Here is a 21,617-nt window from a genome sequence, read left to right on the forward strand (position 1 = left end):
AAATCAGGAAGTCAACATTGCCACATTATACTATCTAATTCATATGCCCCATTCAAGCTTCATCATTTCCTCCCATAGTGTTCCTTGTAACAACAAGATCCAATCCAGAATCACATGTTGCCCATAGTTGTTTTTTAGTCAGATTTTTCATTACTGAGACTAAAGGACCCAACCAGCACAACTATAGAGGAGGGAAATTTATTTTGGGGCTCATGGTTTCAGGGGTCTAAATCCACAGAAAGCGGGCTCCATTCCTCAGGGCTCAAGGTGAGGATGAACATCATGGTGGAAGAGTGGGGCAGAGGGAAGCAGCTCCCATCATGGTGATTAGGAAACAGAAAAGACACACTCTCCAGATACGAAATTTGTATGCCCCCATTGTACCACTTCTTCCAGCCACATCCCACCTGCCTCCAGTTACCACTCAGTTCATTCCATCAGGGATCAATGAACAGATTAGGTTAAAGCTATAACCCAATCATTTCCCCTCCAAACCTTGTGTTGTCTCACATGTGAGCTTTTGGGGGACATCTCATATCCAAACCATAATAATTGTCATGACTCTTTGGTCTCCCTTTGTTTGATACAATTCTTCGGTCTTTTCTTAAATTTCATAACCTTAATTTTTTGAATATTTCATGCCTGATTTTTTTTTTTTTTTTTTTTTAGAATGCCCCATAGTATTTGGTTGACTCGTGTTTTCTCCTGAGTAGATTCAAGTTAAGAATTTTGGGCAAGATTGCAACAGAAGAGCTCCTGTGTCGACTCAATTCATTCTGTCTCATGCCACACATGATCAACCGTTAATTTTCATCATTTGATTAAGGTGTTGTCTGCTAGCTTTCTCCACTGAAGGGTGTTGTTTTTTAATCTTTGTAATTAATAAGTGTACAAATGTGCCATTCCTCATCAAACTTTATACTATCTAATTCATATGCCCCATTCAAGCTTCATCATTTCCTCCCATAGTGTTCCTTGTAACAACAAGATCCAATCCAGAATCACATGTTGCCCATAGTTGTTTTTTAGTCAGTTTTAGCATCCATGGAAGTTTGTTGGGTGAACTAATTGTTATTATGAAGATTCCATTATGCCTTCTACATTTATTAGTCGGCATTTTCATCTAATGGAGTTCTTTCTCTTCTTCCTATTCACTTGCTTATTTAAATCAGTATGGATTTGTGGATTTAGTTTTATCTAGTGGGTTACAATTTGTTATTATCATTATTAATTTTTATGCTCAAATTGTACCAGATTTGGCCACTGGGAGTCCCTGTCATTTTATTATGTCCCCATCATTTTTTTTTTTTTTTTTTTTTTGGCCCCGTCATTCTTTTAGTACCTTTTTGCTTTCTAGTACATAAGATGTTCTGGGTTCCCTTATACTCTCCTTGCATCAGTTTGGGCAGCAGTAATTTCTCCATTTTTTTTCTTGTGAGTATGGTATTTAGAAACTAAGATCTGGGTACCAAGTGTGCTCATTACTCTTGGGGTCTCACTGCTCCCAGGGCCTCTAGTGTACAGAGCTAGGGAATATATATGTATGTATGAAAATGTGTACATACATTTATATTTGTATTTATTTCTGTGTTTAGCCAAATATAATACACTGAAAATCATCAGTTCACACTGACACTTCCAAAACCAACTCAACCCCATAATCCTCTCCTTTATTCCCTTTCATATTTGTAACTTCCTCTATCAACAATAGGAAGCCAATCAGGCTATATTTTATTGGTAGATAAAATTAGGAGGATAACTTCATGGATTCTAAACAAAGGGACTGAGTAATTAGGAGAACAGGAGCCCAATATATTCTGCCTCACCCCTCACTTTGCTCTATAATAATTTAACTCAAATCTGTGCTTCTATAATGCCACTTAAAATACAAAACTGGCAGATGTTGGAAATGGTATGAAATTTGTTTTTTTGTTTCTATAGCATTAAGTAAGTCTAATGGAAGACAGAGCTATTATATAGAATTATGCATTCTTTTCCTTAAAATGAAGAGTCAATGAGTATTCTATTAAAAAAAAAACCCTTTTTATTGAATGATGCTAAATCTTAATAGTTCTCATTTTCAATAGGCCTAGAAGCATTCTCTTCTAGGTTGTTTCTCTCTGAATTGTGGTCAGTGAAAATATAAAAAGCACTCCTATTTATCAAAAATCAATGTTTCTTTTAATTAAAGGGGCTTGGGAAAACAAAAAGCACTTTTACCATTGTATTGTTTGCAGTTGTTCTTCATTAGACAATACCAGGTTTCCATTAGCTTTGTGTAATTCAGGAGTCTAATAACCACTGTCAAATGCTGAAGATGTTACTGCATAAGTCTGATTTAGGACAGCTATTTGGATCTCAATTATTAATGAAATTAGTGTCCTGATGTCAGCAAGAGCATTGCCTTAGGTTGAGGCTGCAAAGGAAATCATATTAGTGTGGAATTTCCTCTCCTTAGGGGCTCCTCCTATATTACATTATTCACTTAGCTATCTCTCGTCAGGGAGATGGAATTGTTGGCCATCATTTGATTTTGGGGCAGAACCAAACGGAGAAGTTGCAAGATTTCTGGTGTCATCAATTCCAAAATCTTAGTGTGGTGCTGATATCGTCTTCGTCCAATTGAATGTTTATAAAATAGCATCAGGAAGGATAGTACACACTGGCAAACAGAGAAGAACAGAGACCTCTGTCACGAAAAATCGAGGAGTATTTTATCCAGTAGTCAAGTTTCTTTAACCTTTTGGGGATTTGCCCAAGAACATTGGCAAGTGTGATGGCTCTTCTGTGGCCCTGCATCCTGGTGGCTGCCACAGGTGAGTCCTATTAATGATTTTACTGGGCACTGAGTATTAATGATTAGAAGCTAAAGATAAGGGATACAGTGTGCTGTAAACGTCTTACAATTTTTTGTTTTAATTCATTCACCATAAAATGTCAGTCCTGTGAAGCTACAGGGAGACCAATGATTTGTTTCTAACTTTGTTCCTACAATCATACACATGTGTTTAGTGTCACATGATAGGACTTTTTACACATAGATGAAAGTATGCTCCAAAATGTTATGAGTGTTTGATAAATCTCTCCTTTTCTAGAAATCAAGCTCTCTGCAGCAATTTATACTGTTTGTGGCATTCTTTTTCAGATTCACCTTTATGTATAATAATATATTTTTATTATCCAAAATGTTCTTATGTTCATTATAAGCTTTTAGTTCCACGGATTTGTCATGGCTACAGACGCTTGTGTATCATTTCAGTATTATAGTATGTAAGTAAACATCTAGTCTTATAAAATGTACATAGAGATGAGTTTATTTCTAAAGATTGTACTAAAACTTGCAAGTTCTGAGTATACAATTCCTTTGAAAAAGCACTTTACAAACTAGTATATCTTTTCTAAATTTCTCAAATTATACTTCCCTGGTGACATTAACTCTACTGTATTGAATTATTTAAGTTATAATACAATAGAGTCTTTGTATATGCACACAAACCCAAGAATTTATGTTTATGCTGGTGTTTCCCAGCATCCCACTTTCTTGAGGGTTTTTCTAGAGCCTGTATCCAAATTTTCAAGTTTTAACACATAACTGAAAGTGAAATGAGTCAATTACAGAGGTGAGTAAGGAATTTGGTATTCATGAAGCTGGAAATTTTTTTAAAAATCTGGAAATAATTTTTCTGTTAGATAGAGAAGAAAAATAATCTCTTATGAAAGTATGAAAAGCCTGGATGTTTAACTTAAAGGTTAAAAGCATATCTTAATTAAAAAAATTTTACTGGATGCCAAATGGGTTTCTTAGCAAAAATAACTGTCACAATTAAGAAAGAAAAATAGAAAATAAAGAAATAAGAAGAAATTCTTCTTGATACCTCTTTCTAATCTATCTCTTTGTTTTTATGCTTAATTTTTGTTCTAAATATAGCAGAAAGGTGTTTTAACAATGTCTAAAAACCAGTGTTTTACCATAAATTACATTGAAGATATTTGTGGCAAAGGGATCTGCATTTGGGATTTTAACTGTTAATTATCAAGACAGTAAATATCCGAATGCTGACCTGATCACCACTGCCTGGCTGCTCTCTGCATGTGGAGGGTGTGCAGGGCAGGAGGAGGACTGGATGAGGAGAGGGATTTAGCTCCAACTTCCCTACTCACTCACCATATAATCTGGGCAAATCTCTTACACATTCTGTTTCCATGATTAACTTTAATTTTTGATATTCATGAAGATAAATAAAATGTGAAATTATGAAGTGCAAAACAATTATAAGATATTATTTACCTGAAAATACTACGCAGAAAATAATACTGGCTGTATACTGTTATGCTGAAAGAGTTTGGGCTTTGGATCCAGACCAGCCTTGTTTAAATTCCAGCCCCCTCGTTTGTGAGAGCTATCTGACCTTGGACAGTACCAACCTCAAGCCTGTAGTTTCTCACTTAGAGTAATTGTGCACTCCTACAGACTGTGGAATTCCTAGGTCAAGATTATTGGGGATGTTAAATGAGAACATTCATGAGATTTAGCCTACTGCCTGGCATACAGTAAGTATTCAGTTAGTACTTGGAAGATGCTGGAACCATACACCTGAAACTCTTATTTCCTTGTAAACTTTCAGTTGTGTATATTACTCTCAGTATTCTAAAGAATATACTAAGTCAAGAATAGCTCTTTCCCTTAAAGTACCCCAGACATTTTAACATGAGTGTATGTGAGGGAGTAACTCATTAAAACAAACAAACAAAAAAACCCACAAAGGAATAATTCTATTGTATTCTTATCTTCTTTTTAAATCTCTTACTACAAGTGCTTCACAGCTCAATCCCCAACACATTATACTTTCTATAAATCATACAAGTGAAATATTTAAAGTGATTATTAGCATTCAGTGTTAGCGAGGAATCTTTCCTGGGTCTGTTGATAGCTTCCATCAGTGTCTGTTGAAACATCACTGAACTGTGAGTCATTTAGTGCTTGTGTGAATGTCACATTAGCTTTCAAGGGGCATCATTTACTGTTAATTAATGGTCACTTAAATCCTTAATCTTTCTCCTGTAATTGATCTTTCTCCTCAGGCACATTTGCATTCATAGTAGAAATGTAATTTATTATTTCTTCCCATCTTAAACAAAGAACTCTTTCCCTTTTGGTTTATTTAAGCACACTTCCATGCTTATTATTTTTCTCATTTCATTACTGTTTCTCTTTTGTTCTGAGTCCTAGCTTCCAGAACTTTCTCTTTTTACCCAAAGATTTTGACACATTTTTGAAAATATGTTTATCCACAGGGGACGCATGGATTGTTTCCTAGAAAAGACAGCAGAAGGAAATTTTGAGTCTTTATGAGCAGAGAGTAGAGGGAACCCATACACATTCATTTCTCAGAATTATGTTTTAACTCTGTTTCTGATAGTTTCCTGTATTGAATCATGAACATTTCAGCATTTCCCCAACTGAGACTTGAATTGGGAGCTTCCAAGCGAGGTAAAAATGAAGCTGCCCAAAGCAAAGTTTGTAGGAAGAGCATCGGGCCAGCTTTGCTTTATGTTCCTGACTTCCCTCCCCTGGGGTACGCCAGTGAGAAATGTTCTCAGGTAGAGAGATTCGCAGCACACTTTTTGACAATAACCATTCACAAAAACCCTAAAACCGAAGCCTGATGCAAGCCACCCACCTTAGTCCTGCATGCCTCAATAGCTGATGCCATTTTAGGCATCTTCTTGGGTGGATAGTTAAGAAGTTAAAATGCTCATTAGATTCTCAGTTCTGATGGTAATGAAAGTGAATATTCCACTGCCCACAGTGAGTCTGGGATTGCACCTCCAGCATCGTTGTTAGCATTTTGGTCACATTGACACTGATAAATCATAGAAATTGCTGCCTGTGGCGGCAAGTGACACGACATCATTCATAAAGAAATGGGCATAAACAGGATTGTCGCACAGGGAGAAGCGATCTCATTTACAGTTTCCTGCTGGATCCCTTATACTTTCAGCAGCTCATCAAAATAACCATCAAAACCACTGAGAGCCCAGGCAAATTCACACGCAGGACACTGCAGATAGATTTCATCACGCACTGTGTCAGGAGGTGTGCAATTTGCTTCAGTCCAATGACTTAGTGAAGGTTTGAATTCCCTAAGGGCTGGTGAAGCTTGTGAACAAAATATCTTTTTGCAATTCAGAGAGAGCCCTCACAAATTTGTCACTTCCAATTGTTGGTGTTCATTTCTCTTGCTTTCTGTCCCCTGGCTTCTCTTGCCTCACCACCAATCACTGCTCCTCTACAAATCAAGATTCCTGGGCCAGAGGAAATGGTTGTTTCCTGGAACCAGAAAGAATTTTCCCAAAACAAAGATCTCATTTTCTGACAAGTGCATTTTATTTAAAGACAGATAGTGTGAGGAGAAGAGATTTTTTTGGGGATAAAAGTATGAATTGAAATCTCACTCATTCCATTATCTAAAAACTCATACAGATTTTTTAGGGCTCAATGGTCTGTCTATTATAAATGGAAAATCAAAAGAAAGAAACCAAGGTGGTAGTTAAATTTTGGCTATATATATAGGTGGGTATCTGCTATGATAGGAGCCAGTGATACAGGAATAAAGAAAGAATTCTGTCTCCAAGATGCATGATTGCTATAAAATGGAATTGTGGGTACAGTTTGCATTCTTGGAGATGGGTTTGATTTATTTATCTTTATTCTATTTCTCTATTGGGCACTTAGGCAATCCACTTACTTATTAAATAAGTTTCTGCCAAAGAGCTCACCAGCTAGCTGTGGGCTATTCCACTAATAGCCAAGTTCGGAACAATCTGAAATCTCCTAAAGATGCTTCTTAATTTCATTTTCACAGTGATTGGTTTTTTTTTTTTTTTTTAACCCCCCAGGAATTCTAGCTACAGATACACCTCATCCCAGGAATTCTACTCTGCATCATCTCACCCAACATCTACTAGAGCAATATCACAAGGAAGTGAGACCTGTTCACAACTGGCATGATGCCACCACCGTCTACCTGGACCTATTTGTCCAAGCTGTATTGGATGTGGTAAGGACCATCTTGCCATTTCTAATTTTTGTTTCCCTCTTGGAAAACTATCTGTGATTTATGCAGGAGCTTAGATGAGGCCCTATTCTTGAGAGTATGACTCAACTATTTGGGAAATTTGCTAGATTCATATTAGCTGTTAGCATGAGGTAAAATATTTATTTGGTAAATTGTGCTTTCTAGACCTCTATTTAGGCAAATAGGCTAGAAATACAAGTTTCATGGAATTAAGATAGTTTAGGAATTGTGGTCATAGGTCACAGTACAGATTTATTGCTGACACTAAAAATGGTAACAGGTATCTTCCTGCAGTTCACATTTTGTTTTATTTTTTATTTTTTGGTGGTGTTGGGGATCGAACTCAGGGTCTTATACATGAGAGGCAAACACTCTACCAACTGACCTATATCCCCAGCCCTATGCTCATGTTTGTTAGTAATAATAGTAGATTTAAGAAAAGATCCAAAAACAAACAAACAAAAACAAAAAACAAAAAACAAAAAAAAAAAAAGAAAAGATTCACTACTTATTACCTAAAATTTGAAAGTTGGGAGGGGGGAAATGCCTTGGTATCATGAGTTTATAAGAGGGCTTTTATATGTAAAGTGTTTGCTAAGGATGGTAGGGAGGACTTGCTTATTAATGCATTCTTTTCTTCCTGTTTCTGAGAGATGGGTCATGGGAATGAAATGAGAACATGCATGTAAAGCAGTTAGCAGAGTTCTCAGTAAGAACTGGCCCTGACGATCCTCTCATTTCCTTTGTCTTCCCTAATTACAAAGTTTTCAATACCAAGAGAGTATTTCATCCTATGTGATTTATACTTAACTTTTAAAATGTATCAAAATGTTGTGCTATAAAATAAATTTATTTATTTATTTAGGTCCTGGGGATGGAACCTAGGAGTGCTCTACCACGCAGCTAAATCCCAGTCCTTTTTAGTTTTTATTTTGACAAAGGGTATCATTAAGTTGCTGAGACTGTCCTTGAACTTTCAATCCTTCTGCTTCAGCCTCCTAAGTGGTTGGGATCACAGGCATGCGCCATTGCACCTGGCTAGATTTCCTCTTAAAAAATAGACTTTACAAGCCCGGTGCCTTGGTGCACGCCTGTAATCCTAGCAGCTCCAGAGGCTGAGGCAGGAGGATTGCGAGTTCAAAGCCAGCCTCAGCAAAAGTGAGGTGCTAGGCAACTCAGTGAGACTCTTTCTCTAAATAAAAAAACATACAAAACAGGACTGGAGATGTGGCTCAGAAGCTGAGTACTTCTGAGTTTAACCCCTGGTATGAGTGCCCCCCACACCCTGCCCCATCTCCCTACAAAAAATCCTAGACGTTACAAAGCTTGGTTAAAGTGGTTTAATATTGTTTTTCAATTTACTTCAAAAACTTATATCTGTCCTTTCTTCCTTCATTTATGTGGTGCTGGGAATCAAACCAAGGGCCTTGTGCATGCTCAGCAGGCACTGTGCCACTGAGTACATCTCTAATCCACTTTTTAAAAGTTGAGAGGTATAACATGCTTGTATTGAAATGTACAGATCTTAGGTGTAGAGTCTGATCGATGGTTTGATAATTACATATTCATATAATCCATACTTCCATTAAGATAGCAAAGATTCCTATCATCTCAGAAAGACCTCTCATTCCTTTCCGAGTCCATCCCACACAAATATTGTTCTAATTTCTTTCATCAGTGATTAACTTTGTCAGTTCTAGAACGTCCGTCATAGGACCCATGTTTAGTTTTAAATTTTTTTCTTGGTAGACTCTTATTTAGGGGAAGGGAGGCTGAGGATTGAACCCAGAGCCCCGATCATGCCAGGCAAACACTACCTGGTGACATATGTTTCCAGTCCAGCAATTTTGTTTTTTTTGTTGTTGTTGTTAAAGGAATTTGATCGTCTCATCCAGTTCGTCATATTTATCTACTTAAAGTTACTCATATTTTTCTCTTTTCATTACCTTTTAATGTCCATAGGATTTCTGGTGATATGGCTCTTCATGCTTCATATTAGTAACTTGTATTTTCTCTTATTTTCCCTTGACCAATCTTGCCTAAAGTTTATCAGGTTTAAAAAAATTTTTTTAATATAACCAAATGGGCTTTGCATTTCTCTCATTATTTTTTCCAATTCACTGATATCTATCTATCTATCTATCTATCTATCTATCTATCTATCTATTTATTTATTTATTGTGCTGGGGATTGAACCCAGGGCCTTGTGCATGGGAGGCAAACACTCTACCAACTGAGTTACATCCCCAGCTATCTTTATTTATTTTCTTCTACTCACTTTAGATTTAATCTGTCCCTTTTATGTAGTTTCTTAAAGCGAAATCTTGAATAAATAATTTTAGACATTTAAATTTTCTAATATAAGCATTTAAAGCTATAAATTTCACTCTAAACATTATTTTAGTTGCACCCTATAAACTTTGATACATTTTAAAAGTTAAGTATAAATCACATAGGATGAAATTCATCTTTCTAAAGCCGATTCCTTTTCTCTAATCCCTGTCCTGGCAACCACTGGTCTTATTTTTTTTCCCCTATAGTTTTGAGTTCCAGAATGTCACACAGATTGAATAATATAGTATTTTATCTTTTGAATGTGGCTCCTTTCACTTAGCATAATGCCTTTGAGTTTCAAACACATTTTTTCATATTTCAGTAGTTGTGCTATAATTGTTTATGTATTTCCCAATTTCTGGACATGTAAGTTATTTCCATTTGGGGGCAATTAATTAATAATTTCTTAATTTTATAAGAAGTTGTCAAACCAGAGATGGTGTTGCATGATGATAATCCTAGTACTCAGGAGGCTGAGGCAGGAGGATGGCAAATTCAAGATCAGCCTCAGCAACACAGTGAGACCCTATATCAAAACAAAAAGGGCTGGGGATGTAGCTCAGTAGTAGGGTACCTCTTGGTTCAATGTCTAGTAACCTGCACTCCCCTGAAACCAAAGAAAAGAAAAAGAAATTATCAAATTGTTTTCCAAAGTGGCTGTATAATTTGGCCTTTGGCTTATAACATATAGAGTTCCAGTTTCTCCACATCATAACCAGTGCTTAATATTGTCAATCTTTTTTATTTTAAATCATTCTGGTAGGTTTGTAATATCTTAATTTTTCCATTTTTTCTTCCTTCCTTCCTTCCTTCTTCTTCTTCTTTTTTTTTTTTTTTTCTGTTCTGGAGATTGAACCCAGGGCCTTGTGCATGCTGAGCAAGTGCTCTACCACTCAGCTACATTCTCAGAACTTTCTATTTTTTGAGAGAAGGTCTTGCTGAGTTGCCCAGGATGGCCTCAAACTTGTAATCCTCCTGCCTCAGCTTCCTCAGTAGCTGGGATTATAAGTGGGCACCACTGTGCTCAGCTGAAATAGTTTCCTATAAACAGATATAGTTGAGTTTTTTTTTAGTTTTTATTTTGAAATAAATATAAATGTACCAAAAGTTGCAAAGAAATCTATAGGGGGCTGGGGATATAGCTCAGTTGGTAGAGTATTTGCCTCGCATGCACAAGGCCCTGGGTTCAATCCCCAGCACCACAGAAAAGAAAAAAAAAAAAAAGAAAGAAATCTACAGGAAGGTCCTATGCATCCTTTACCTAAGCTCTCCCAATGTTAATATCTTCCATAAACATAATACAGTGTCAATACTAGAAAACGGACATTGGTACAATTCACAAGGATTGTTCAGATTTCTCCAGTTGATGTATACCTATGTACATTTCTATATTTAGTTCTAGGTACATTTATTACATGAGTATATGTGTTGAGCATCTTTTTATTACTATTCACAATACCTGAGATAATTAACTTATAAAGAGAAAAGGTTTATTTTGGCTTACAGTTTTGGAGGTTCCAGACCATGATTGTATGGCCCCATTTCTTTGGACCTGTGGCAAGGCAGCACATCATGTAGGAGCACATAATGGAGCAAAACCACTTGCTTCATGAGTGGGAAGCAGAGACTGAGGAGGGAGCCGGGGGCCCCATAATCCCCCTTAAGGGCATGCTTCCAGTGACCTAAGGACCTTCCATTAGGCCCCACCTTTTAAAGGTTCCATCATTTCCCAATAGGGCTGCCCTGGGGACTGAGCCTTTAACACATGTACCTGTGGGGGCTCTTCAACCTCCAAAGTACAGCAGTCTAACTTGGTGTAACCACCACCATAATCAAGTTATACAACTCTACTCTTTGGTAGCTAGCTACATCACTTTCTCCCCACTAATCTCTAACCTATAGCAACAATTCATCTCAATCTTTTTGCTTTTTCAAGAATGTTGTGTAAATAGAAGCATATATTACCTTTGAGATTGACATCTTTCATTTAGCCTAGTTTTTTAGTTCTTTCATGTTGGTGTGCATAGCAGTAGTTCATTCCCTTTTATTGCTGAGTAGGATTCCTGGTTTTTGCTTCACTTAACTGGTCTGAAAAATCTATGCATTTTAATTGAAGTGTTTAGTCCATTTGCAACACCATCTTGCTGTTTGTTTTGTAATTATTCTATGTGTTTTTTGTACTTCTATTCCTTATATCCCACCTTATTTTGGGTAGATTTAAAATTATTAACAAATATTAAAAATAACAAAATATTTAAAAAATGTTTTTAACATTTAATTTTAGTTTACCTATTGGCTTTTTAAGCTTTCCTTTCTCATATTATTATTTTTTCCGTCTTTGTTGTTTTAAGAGTTTGCCTTTGGGAGTTTCATATTTATCATTATTTTATTCCAGTGTACTTAGATTTAACATTATGATACTTTTCATAAAATATATGAAACTTATAATAATAATCTATCAACCTGTTGCATTCTCATTGCTACTTTTATCTTCAATTTTATATTCACATGCATAAAATACCTCACAATATCATGTTAGTATTTTAATGTACTTTGTTAAAATAATTTAATGATTCCTCTTTGTTTTAATGGGTTTTTTGTGTTAATATTTTAGTGCTATATGGTGAGTAATAGCATCTGGATTCTTCAGCTGACAATTAGGCCTTGAAATTGATGAAAAATAAATTTGAAACAGAGTATAGGGTTTACATTTTCTTTTAACTGATGCAGATTGCTTTAGTATAATTTTCCTCCAGCTTAGATAAATACCTATTCAATTGTTTCTTAGTAAACCGGAATATTTAAGAGATACACACCAAATTCTTCCTTTTAACAACAAATTGTGTCTTTCTTATTTATATTTTACCACCCTTGCTAGTAAAAGCCAAAAGACCTTAGAAAATATTATTTAATTTAATGCCAGGAAATACCCCCATACTAAAAGGCCTAGTCTCTCAAATTTTAATAGAAAATTCCTTTATTCTCTTTTTAATTGAATACTGAACTAGAATTTTGGAGATTCAGTTTCCTGGGGCTGATTCTTCACCTGGCTAAAAGAGATATTATTCCTTGTCATCTAGTTGCCAGTGGGTTATCATGACTGTTCTGCTCACCAGAGGTTGTCAAGTGGTGAAGACATTTTGAGTAGATATACAATATGAAGTGTGTCATATGAAACCCCAGGGCTGAGGGGCAGTCAGCCTTGAGCTAGTGATGCAGACGACCTATAGGGCTCTCCTTATCCTTCTACTTTCTGCTTCATGTTGATTAAGATAAAATAGAATTGCTTAGGCTTTCCTTTAGAGCTTATTTGGAGATAAATATGGGAAAGAAGTAGAGTCTTTATATTAATGTTTTTCCTTGGAAGAAGTGTATCAAATTGAAAAATTTTTATCTCTTTCTTCCTATCTTGATAAAAGAAAGCAAAATCTGATTCTGTATGGTAGGTAAGGAGAACACTATTATTTTTTTCAAGAATGAGGTTTTTCTTCCATTATAGAATATGCTTGTTACTACAATATGTTAGATATTATTGAAGTATATTTTTAATATTTCTTCCTTTTTTTTGTGCAGTGCTAGGGACTGGGGATTGAATTCAGGGTATACACTAGGCAAGTGCTCTACTACTGAGCTACATCCCCAGTCCCTGGAATATTCTTTTTTTTAACAGAGGGCTTTTTTCCCCCTTAAATATTGTATTTGTTTTTTTTTTTTTTTGCCTTTGTTTTATTTTATGTGGTGCTGAGCATTGAACCCAGTGCCTCACGCATGCCAGGAGAGCGTACTACCACTTGACCACATCCCCAGCACGCCCTGGAATATTCATGTGTCCTATCCCTCTAGTTTTATTCCTCTCTACTGTCTTATCTACATATACTCAATATTACAAGGAACCTGGACCCCTTGTTGTGTCTTGCCTGTATGCTTTCATTCCATTTCCTCCAATGAATATTCTCCTCTTCATTCTTCATCTGTGCAATATCATAGTCCTCCAAATCTCAGCTCCTAAAAGAAATTTCTCCAAGATAGTTGGCTGAAATCTTTTTGTTGTTGTTGTTGGTTTGTTGTACTGGGAATTGAACTCAGGAGTACTTTACCTCTGAACTACATCCCCAGCCCTTTTTATTTTTTTGAGACAGAATCTCATTAAGTTCCTGAGGCTGGCCTTGAACTTGCAAATTCAAATTTATGATCCTCCTGCCTCAGCCTCCTGAGTCACTGGGATATGGACATGTACTACAGTGCTCGGCTTTTAAAAATCTGTTTTTTTCTTTATTTCTGTTTGATGGTGAGTATTGAATGCACATAGTTACTTGTTAAAAATGTCATATTTCCTAATTTATTATAAACTACTTGAAGACTTTTTTTTGGAGGGTTACTGGGGCTTGAACCTAGGGGTGCTTAACCACTGAGACACATCTCCAGCCTTTTTTATTTCTTATTTTGAGACAGAATCTCAGTAAGTTGCCGAGGATGGCCTCAAACTTGCAATCCTCCCGCCTCACTCTCCTAGATTGCTGGGATTTCAGGCATGTTCCACCATCCTGGCTACTGATATTCATATTTCCCAAAACATGCAGTCCAGTATATTTTACTTCTAAGACACTGGATCAATACTGGTTACATGAACAAATGAATTTAAAAATAAAATATCAATCCTAGTATTATTTTTTGTCACAGGCTAGTTTACTTTGAATCCCAGTATTATTTTTGTCACAGGCATTGCAGAATTCTCAATTTCATTTAGGTGAGCTAAGCCTAAAGTGAACTCCAGAGGCAGGGACAGTTTTGAAGGACTTGACAAAATCGCTCACAGATTCTGCACAGACAAGGACACTCCCCATGTAAATAGAGAACTTGTTGGATGCATCTGCCAACCGCTGAGCTGCTGGCAACTTGTATTTGGAATGAAGAGCTTCCAGGCCCACTCTCATCTCTGCACCTCTCTTCCATTATAATCTTTTGCCTCCTGTTTTGTTTATATAAAAGACTACAGTCTAGTCTTAGAATTTCTGGGTATTATGAGTACCTTAGGGAAATCTGATTATAGAGATAATCTACTCAACAGTGAAGAGTTTCAATTTGTTTCTATTGAGTTTTGTCAATTCCGAATCCCAGATACCTTTGTATTCCAGTCCATTGACTAGAGCCTCCCAGCCAGACGTTGAGGCATCTGTTTCTATAGTCTCCGGAACTGGGAGAGATAAATAAGAATGTGGGGGAATTATCTGTATATTTGCTAACCACCAATTTAGATCTAAATAGACTCCCTCTGTTAGGAAGACTAATGAATTCCAATTCTCTGAAATATCCTTTGCTTTTAACAAGCAAGATGGAAGGTATCTAAAGAAAAAGAGAGAGAGAGAGAGAGAGATACACAGAGGGAAAAGCTGTGAATAATGCCACCAGAGAACCAATTATGTTCACCAGCTGGCATTGAGAAACTTGTTTCCTTTGACAAAAAAAGATTTTAGTTTTTGCCTCAAACTACTTTTTGACACCGTGTTCTTTAGGGCTGAATGACGAATTCCCTCAGCCGCCCCAATAAGATTTTAGGGGAAAAAATTTTTTAATGTTATTGTTATATATGATATGACAAAGAATTGGTGAGCAGAGAAAGGCATCAATACGGCAATTTATAAGAACTAACTGGATAAAATGGTAAGTGAAAATGAATCATTAAAACCCAGAGACCCTACCCTCTTCCTAACCATCTGACGGAATCAATGAGAGACAGGCACAGCTTGGTAAGCCAGTGATAACGGAACTGGTAAGGACAATTAGTAGATGTAAAGGTATATTTCTTTCTTTCTTTTTTTTTTTTTAGAGAGAGAGAATTTTTTAATATTTACTTTTTAGTTTTCGGCGGACACAACATCTTTGTTTGTACGTGGTGCTGAGGATCGAACCCAGGCCGCACGCATGCCAGGCGAGCGCGCTACCGCTTGAGCCACATCCCCAGCCCGTAAAGGTATATTTCTTTCTTTCTTTTTTTTTTTTTTTCCTTTTTGGTGCTAGGGATTGAACCCAGGAGCACTTTACCACTGAACTATATACCCAGCCCTTTTAAAATTTTGAGGCAGGGTCTCACTAAATTGCTGAGGCTGTTCTAGAATTTGAGATTCTCCTGTCTCAGCCTCTTGTATTACTGGGATTACAGGCACATACCATCATGCCCAGGTTAAAGGTTTAATTCTTAAGCATAGATAGCTGCTAGATTTCCAAGTAATGTAAACTGCATTTTGGACCCATTTTCCCCCCTATTTGCAGGAATTCTCAAAGATGATAACTAAGCCAAAAACTGAGCCTTTGTGCTTGAGTAACATGATATATTTCATGACCTGTTGGCTAGTAAAATTTGCAAAGAAAATTAGGGTGTCCCCTAATCTTAAACTTCCAATAGAGAACTTTTTTTTTTCCCACCACCAGGACCCCTGCTGAGCCACTCTTGGCTGGGAGTCTCTTCTGGTCCCCCTCCAAACTGTTCCTTAGGGAAATACTTGTGAACTCAATCTTTTCACTTTGCATATCACTTTAAAACCTGCCTTTCCCAAGTATCTGCTAAATGTCCATAAAAATCTGTAGAACAAGTTCATTGGAACCTCCTTTTGCTGAGGCGCCAAAGCAGGGTCACTTCACATCTGCTCACCATTTCTTTTTCTTTCTCAAGGAACCTAGAAATGCCATATACAGTAGCGGGCAGCAATTTGCTTCTTTTTTATTTTTATTTTTGTTGTGCTAGGGGTGAAATACTGGATGCTTTCCTGCTGAGATACATCTCCAATCCTTTATATTTTTTTGTTTTGAGGTAGGTTTTCACTAAGTTGCCCAGGCTGGCCTCAATCTTGTGATCCTCCTGCCTCAGCCTCCTGAGTAGCTGGGATTATAGGTACATGCTACTACACTTGGCTGCAATTTCCTTTCTAGATTGTAAAACAGGGAAATTTTAATCTGAAAAGTTTATGGGTTTTCTTCCAAATGCTGCCACCCTGCGAAGAGCCCCTAAACATGTCCATCTAGTCCATGAACTGTACAATTTCAGATACACCATTGTCATGGACTAAAATCTTCTATATCCCATACCCAATCCGAATTCTTCAGAGTGTCAGTCTTGACCCTGTGCACAAAGAATATATATTTTAAATATTGATAGGGAATTGATATACAATTAATTTAGTAAACATAGTTCCAGGAAAGGAAACAAGAATTGTTATTTGCTTTCATATACATAACTGTTCACTTATCATAATGTCTTCAGGCTCATACATGTTATATCAATATTTCATTACTTTTTCTTAATTTGGGGTGCAGGCAGTGAGCTACATTCCCAGTCATTTTTATTTTTTATTTTAAGACACAGTTTCTCTAAGTTGCTGAGGCTGGCCTCAAACTTGTGAACCTCCTGTCTCAGCCTCCCGAGTTATTGGGATTACAGGCTTGTGCCACCATGCCCAGCTTGGAATTTTCTTCCTAGGGTTGAATGATATCCCAATTTATGTATATAAATCGTGTTTATTTATTCATTGATGGACACTCTAGCTTTTTCCACTCCTTGGCTATTGTGATTAATGCTGCAGTGAACAGGAATTGTTGTCAGCCTTTTTGCTGCTGCGACTAAAAGTCCTGACTAGAACAATTGTAGAGGAGGAAAGTTTACTTGAGAGATCGAAGTTTTAGAGGTCTCAGTCCATAGGCAACTGGCTCCATTCCTCAGGGCTCCAGGTGAGGCTGAACATCATGGTGGAAGAGTGTGGCAGAGGGAAGCAGCTCATGTGATGATCAGGAAGCACAGAGAGAGAGAGACTTTACTCACCAGGTACAAATATATACCCAAAAGCTGCACCGCCATTACCCCACCTCCTCCAGCCACACCCCACCTGCCTTCAGATACCACTCAGTCCTGTCAGGTATCACTTCACCAATTGGGTCAAGGCTCTCAAAGCCCAATCATTTCTTCTCTGAACCTTCTTGTGTTGTCTTGTACATGAGCTTTTGGGGGACACCACACATCCAAATTATAACAGGAGTGTGCAAACACATTTGTCTGAATTTGTTTTATTTCTTTGGGGATATGCTCAGAAGTGGAATTGCTGGGTCATATAGTAGTTCTATTCTAATTTTTTTAAAGAACACCATACTGTTTTCCACAGCAGATGTACCATTTTATATTTCCACCAATAATGTACAGGGGTTCAAATTTTTCCACATTCTTGCCAACACTTGTTATTTTATGTCTTTTTAAAATAGTAGTCATCCTGATGATTGTTAGGTGGTATCTCATTATGGTTTTGACTTGCATTTCCTTACTAGGGGTTATTTTAGTCGATCCAGGCTTCCATAATAAATGCTACAGGCTGAATAACTTAAACAGCAGAAATTTATTTCTCACAGTTCTGGAGGCTGGAAGTCCAAGATCAGGGTACTGACTGATTTGGTCCTGGTGAGGGCCCTCTTCCTGGCTTATAGATGGGCACTTTTTCACTGTATTCTCATATGGCCAAGAGATATCTTTCTCTATTCTTCTTCTTTAAGACATATATTTTTTGAGTCAGTGTAATTACATGTATTTATGGGATGTAGTGTGATATTTCAATACGTGTATGCCAGGTGTAATGATCAGATCAGGGTAATTGGTATTTCTTTTTTTTTTTTTTAATTTTTTATTGTTGGCTGTTCAAAACATTACATAGTTCTTGATATATCATATTTCACACTTTGATTCAAGTGGGTTATGAGCTCCCATTTTTACCCCATATACAGATTGCAGAATCACATCAGTTACACATCCATTGATTTACATATTGCCATACTAGTGTCTGTTGTGTTCTGCTGCCTTTCCTATCCTCTACTATCCCCCCTCCCCTCCCCTCCCCTCCCCTCCCCTCTTCTCTCTCTGCCCCCTCTACTGACATTCATTTGTCCCCCTTGCATTATTTTTCCCTTTCCCCTCACTTCCTCTTGTATGTACTTTTGTATAACTCTGAGGGTCTCCTTCCATTTCCATGCAATTTCCCTTCTCTCTCCCTTTCCCTCCCACCTCTCATCCCTGTTTAATGTTAATCTTCTTCTCATGCTCTTCGACCCTACTCTGTTCTTAGTTACTCTCCTTATATCAAAGAAGACATTTGGCATTTGTTTTTTAGGGATTGGCTAGCTTCACTTAGCATAATCTGCTCTAATGCCATCCATTTCCCTGTAAATTCTATGATTTTGTCATTTTTTAATGCAGAGTAATACTTCATTGTGTATAAATGCCACATTTTTTTTATCCATTCATCTATTGAAGGGCATCTAGGTTGGTTCCACAGTCTTGCTATTGTGAATTGTGCTGCTATGAACATCGATGTAGCAGTGTCCCTGTAGCATGCTCTTTTTAGGTCTTTAGGGAATAGACCGAGAAGGGGAATAGCTGGGTCAAATGGTGGCTCCATTCCCAGCTTTCCAAGAAATCTCCATACTGCTTTCCAAATTGGCTGCACCAATTTGCAGTCCCACCAGCAATGTACAAGTGTACCCTTTTCCCCACATCCTCGCCAGCACTTGTTGTTGTTTGACTTCATAATGGCTGCCAATCTAACTGGAGTGAGATGGTATCTTAGGGTGGTTTTGATTTGCATTTCTCTGACTGCTAGAGATGGTGAGCATTTTTTCATGTACTTGTTGATTGATTGTATGTCCTCCTCTGAGAAGTGTCTGTTCAGGTCCTTGGCCCATTTGTTGATTGGGTTGTTTGTTCTCTTATTGTCTAATTTTTTGAGTTCTTTGTATACTCTGGATATTAGGGCTCTATCTGAAGTGTGAGGAGTAAAGATTTGTTCCCAGGATGTAGGCTCTCTATTTACCTCTCTTATTGTTTCTTTTGCTGAGAAAAAACTTTTTAGTTTGAGTAAGTCCCATTTGTTGATTCTAGTTATTAACTTTTGTGCTATGGGTGTCCTATTGAGGAATTTGGAGCCCGACCCCACAGTACGTAGATCGTAGCCAACTTTTTCTTCTATCAGACAGCGTGTCTCTGATTTGATATCAAGCTCCTTGATCCATTTTGAATTAACTTTTGTGCATGGCGAGAGAAAGGGATTCAGTTTCATTTTGTTGCATATGGATTTCCAGTTTTCCCAGCACCATTTGTTGAAGATGCTATCCTTCCTCCATTGCATGCTTTTAGCCCCTTTATCAAATATAAGGTAGTTGTAGTTTTGTGGATTGGTTTCTGTGTCCTCTATTCTGTACCATAATTGGTATTTCTTTACCTCAGACATTTATTTTGTGTGTGCGTGTGGAGAGGGGAATATTCGGATCCTCTTTGCTAGCTATTTTGAAATATTCAATTAATTGTTGTCAACCATAGTCCTTCTACTATGCTGTAGAACATTAGATGATTCTTCCTATCCAGATGTTCCTTAGTACACACTCACCACCCTCGTCACCCTCTAACCATCCTCTCCATCTCTCCCTCCCCCACACCCTTCCCAGTTCTAACCTCTACTTCAATATCAACTTTTTTAGCTTCCACATATAAATGAGAACAAATAGCACTTCTCTTTCTTTTCTTTGGCTGATTTATTTAATTTACCTTAATGCCCTCCAGGCTCACCTGTGTAATAGCAAATGATGACATTTCATTCTTGTTTTAGGTGGATAGCATTCCATATGGATATGTACCATAATTTCTTTATCCATTGATCTGTCAATAGGCATCTAAGTCCATTCCATATCTTGGCTACTGTTAATAGTGCTACAATAAACATACGAGTACAGATATCTCTTCAACTATACTGATTTCAATAACTTTTGATACATACCCAGTGTGAGATTGCCAGATCATAAAGTAATTATTTTTTTGAGACACCTCCATCAGTTTTCCATAATGACTGTACTAATTTTCATTCCTACCAACAGTGTACGAGAGTATCCCTCACCAGCATTTTTTTTTTAATTTCTAGAGGAACAAGCAATTTATTTTTTATTGGTTCTTTTTAGATATACATGACAATAGAATTAATTTTGACATAATTATAAAAGCATGGAATATAATTTGTTCTAATTTAGGTCCCACTACTTCTCCTTCCCCTTCCTTCCTCCTTCCCCCTGTTCTCTTCCCTTTACTCTACTGGTCTTTCTGCTATTTACTTAGAGGTTTTTTTAAAAATTAGTGTCTAATGGATGTACACGATAATGACATTCATTGTGATATATTCATATATGTACACAGGAAAGTTAGGTTAGAAGTTAGGTTAGATTCATTGCACCATCTTTCCCTATTCCAACCCTCCTCTCTTTCCTTCATTCCCCTTTGTCTACTCCCTTGATCTTTCATCTATTCTTTTCTTATCCTCCCTCTTATTTATATATATATATATATATATATATATATATATATATATATATATATATATTTAGTTGTAGGTGGACACAATATCTTTATTTTTTGATATTAGGCTATTGCCTAGCCCACATGAGGCACTGAACTCAGTGCCTCATGTGGGCTAGGCAAGACTCTACCACTGAGCCACAATGGCAACCCCTCTCTCCTCTTATTTTGTTTTTGTTTTTTGGGGTTACTCAGGTTTGAATTCAGGGGAACTCAACCACTGAGCCACACCCCCAGCCCTATTTTGTATTTTATTTAGAGACAGGGTCTCAGTGAGTTGCTTAGGGCCTTGCTAAATTGCTGAGGCTGGCTTTGACCTTGAGATCCTCCTGCCTCAGCTTCCCTAACTGCTGGGATTACAGGCCTGCACACCACACCTGGCTGCACCCTCTTATTTTGAATTAAGGTCTGCGTATCAGAGAAAACATTCTATCTTTGACTATTTGGGGACTGACTTAGATCACTTAGCATGATAGTTTCCAGATCCATCCATTAACTGGCAAATGCCAGAAAATCATTCTTCTTTATGGCTGAGAAAACTCCATTGTGTATTTATACCACATTTTCTTTTTGTAATTTTTTTAGATGCTGATGGATCTTTATTTTATTCATTTATTTAAATGCAGTGCTAAGAATTGAACCCAGTGCCTCACACATGCTAGGCAAGTACTCTACTACTGAGCCACAACTCCAGCCCTTATACCACATTTTCTTTATCCATTCATCTGTTTGGCACCTAGTTTGGCTCCATAGCTTGGCTATTGTGAATTGTGCTTCTCTAAACATTGATGTGGCTGCTGATTGTAAATTTTCTGGACATATATTGAGAAAGT

At 37.1% G+C, this 21,617-nt stretch overlaps 1 protein-coding gene and 2 non-coding genes across 3 annotated transcripts in view; 2 read left to right on the forward strand and 1 right to left on the reverse strand.

Annotated features, from left to right (window-relative positions):
• The first annotated feature begins 2,770 nt into the window (after nucleotides 1-2,770).
• Nucleotides 2,771-21,617, forward strand: part of Htr3b (5-hydroxytryptamine receptor 3B) — a 36,062-nt gene continuing 17,215 nt past the window's right edge. Inside the window, exons 1-2 of the mRNA XM_027930438.2 lie at nucleotides 2,771-2,816; nucleotides 6,901-7,061. Coding sequence (XP_027786239.1) covers nucleotides 2,777-2,816; nucleotides 6,901-7,061 — 201 coding nt within the window. The 5' untranslated portion in view covers nucleotides 2,771-2,776. The remainder of the gene's footprint in view (nucleotides 2,817-6,900; nucleotides 7,062-21,617) is intronic.
• Trnag-ccc (transfer RNA glycine (anticodon CCC)) lies at nucleotides 9,259-9,325 on the reverse strand. Its single transcript has one exon. It is a non-coding gene; the product is annotated as a tRNA-Gly (tRNA).
• Trnaa-cgc (transfer RNA alanine (anticodon CGC)) lies at nucleotides 10,545-10,618 on the forward strand. Its single transcript has one exon. It is a non-coding gene; the product is annotated as a tRNA-Ala (tRNA).

This window comes from Marmota flaviventris, chromosome 9 (assembly GCF_047511675.1).
Source record: "Marmota flaviventris isolate mMarFla1 chromosome 9, mMarFla1.hap1, whole genome shotgun sequence".
In the NCBI taxonomy this organism is placed as follows: Eukaryota; Metazoa; Chordata; class Mammalia; order Rodentia; family Sciuridae; genus Marmota; species Marmota flaviventris.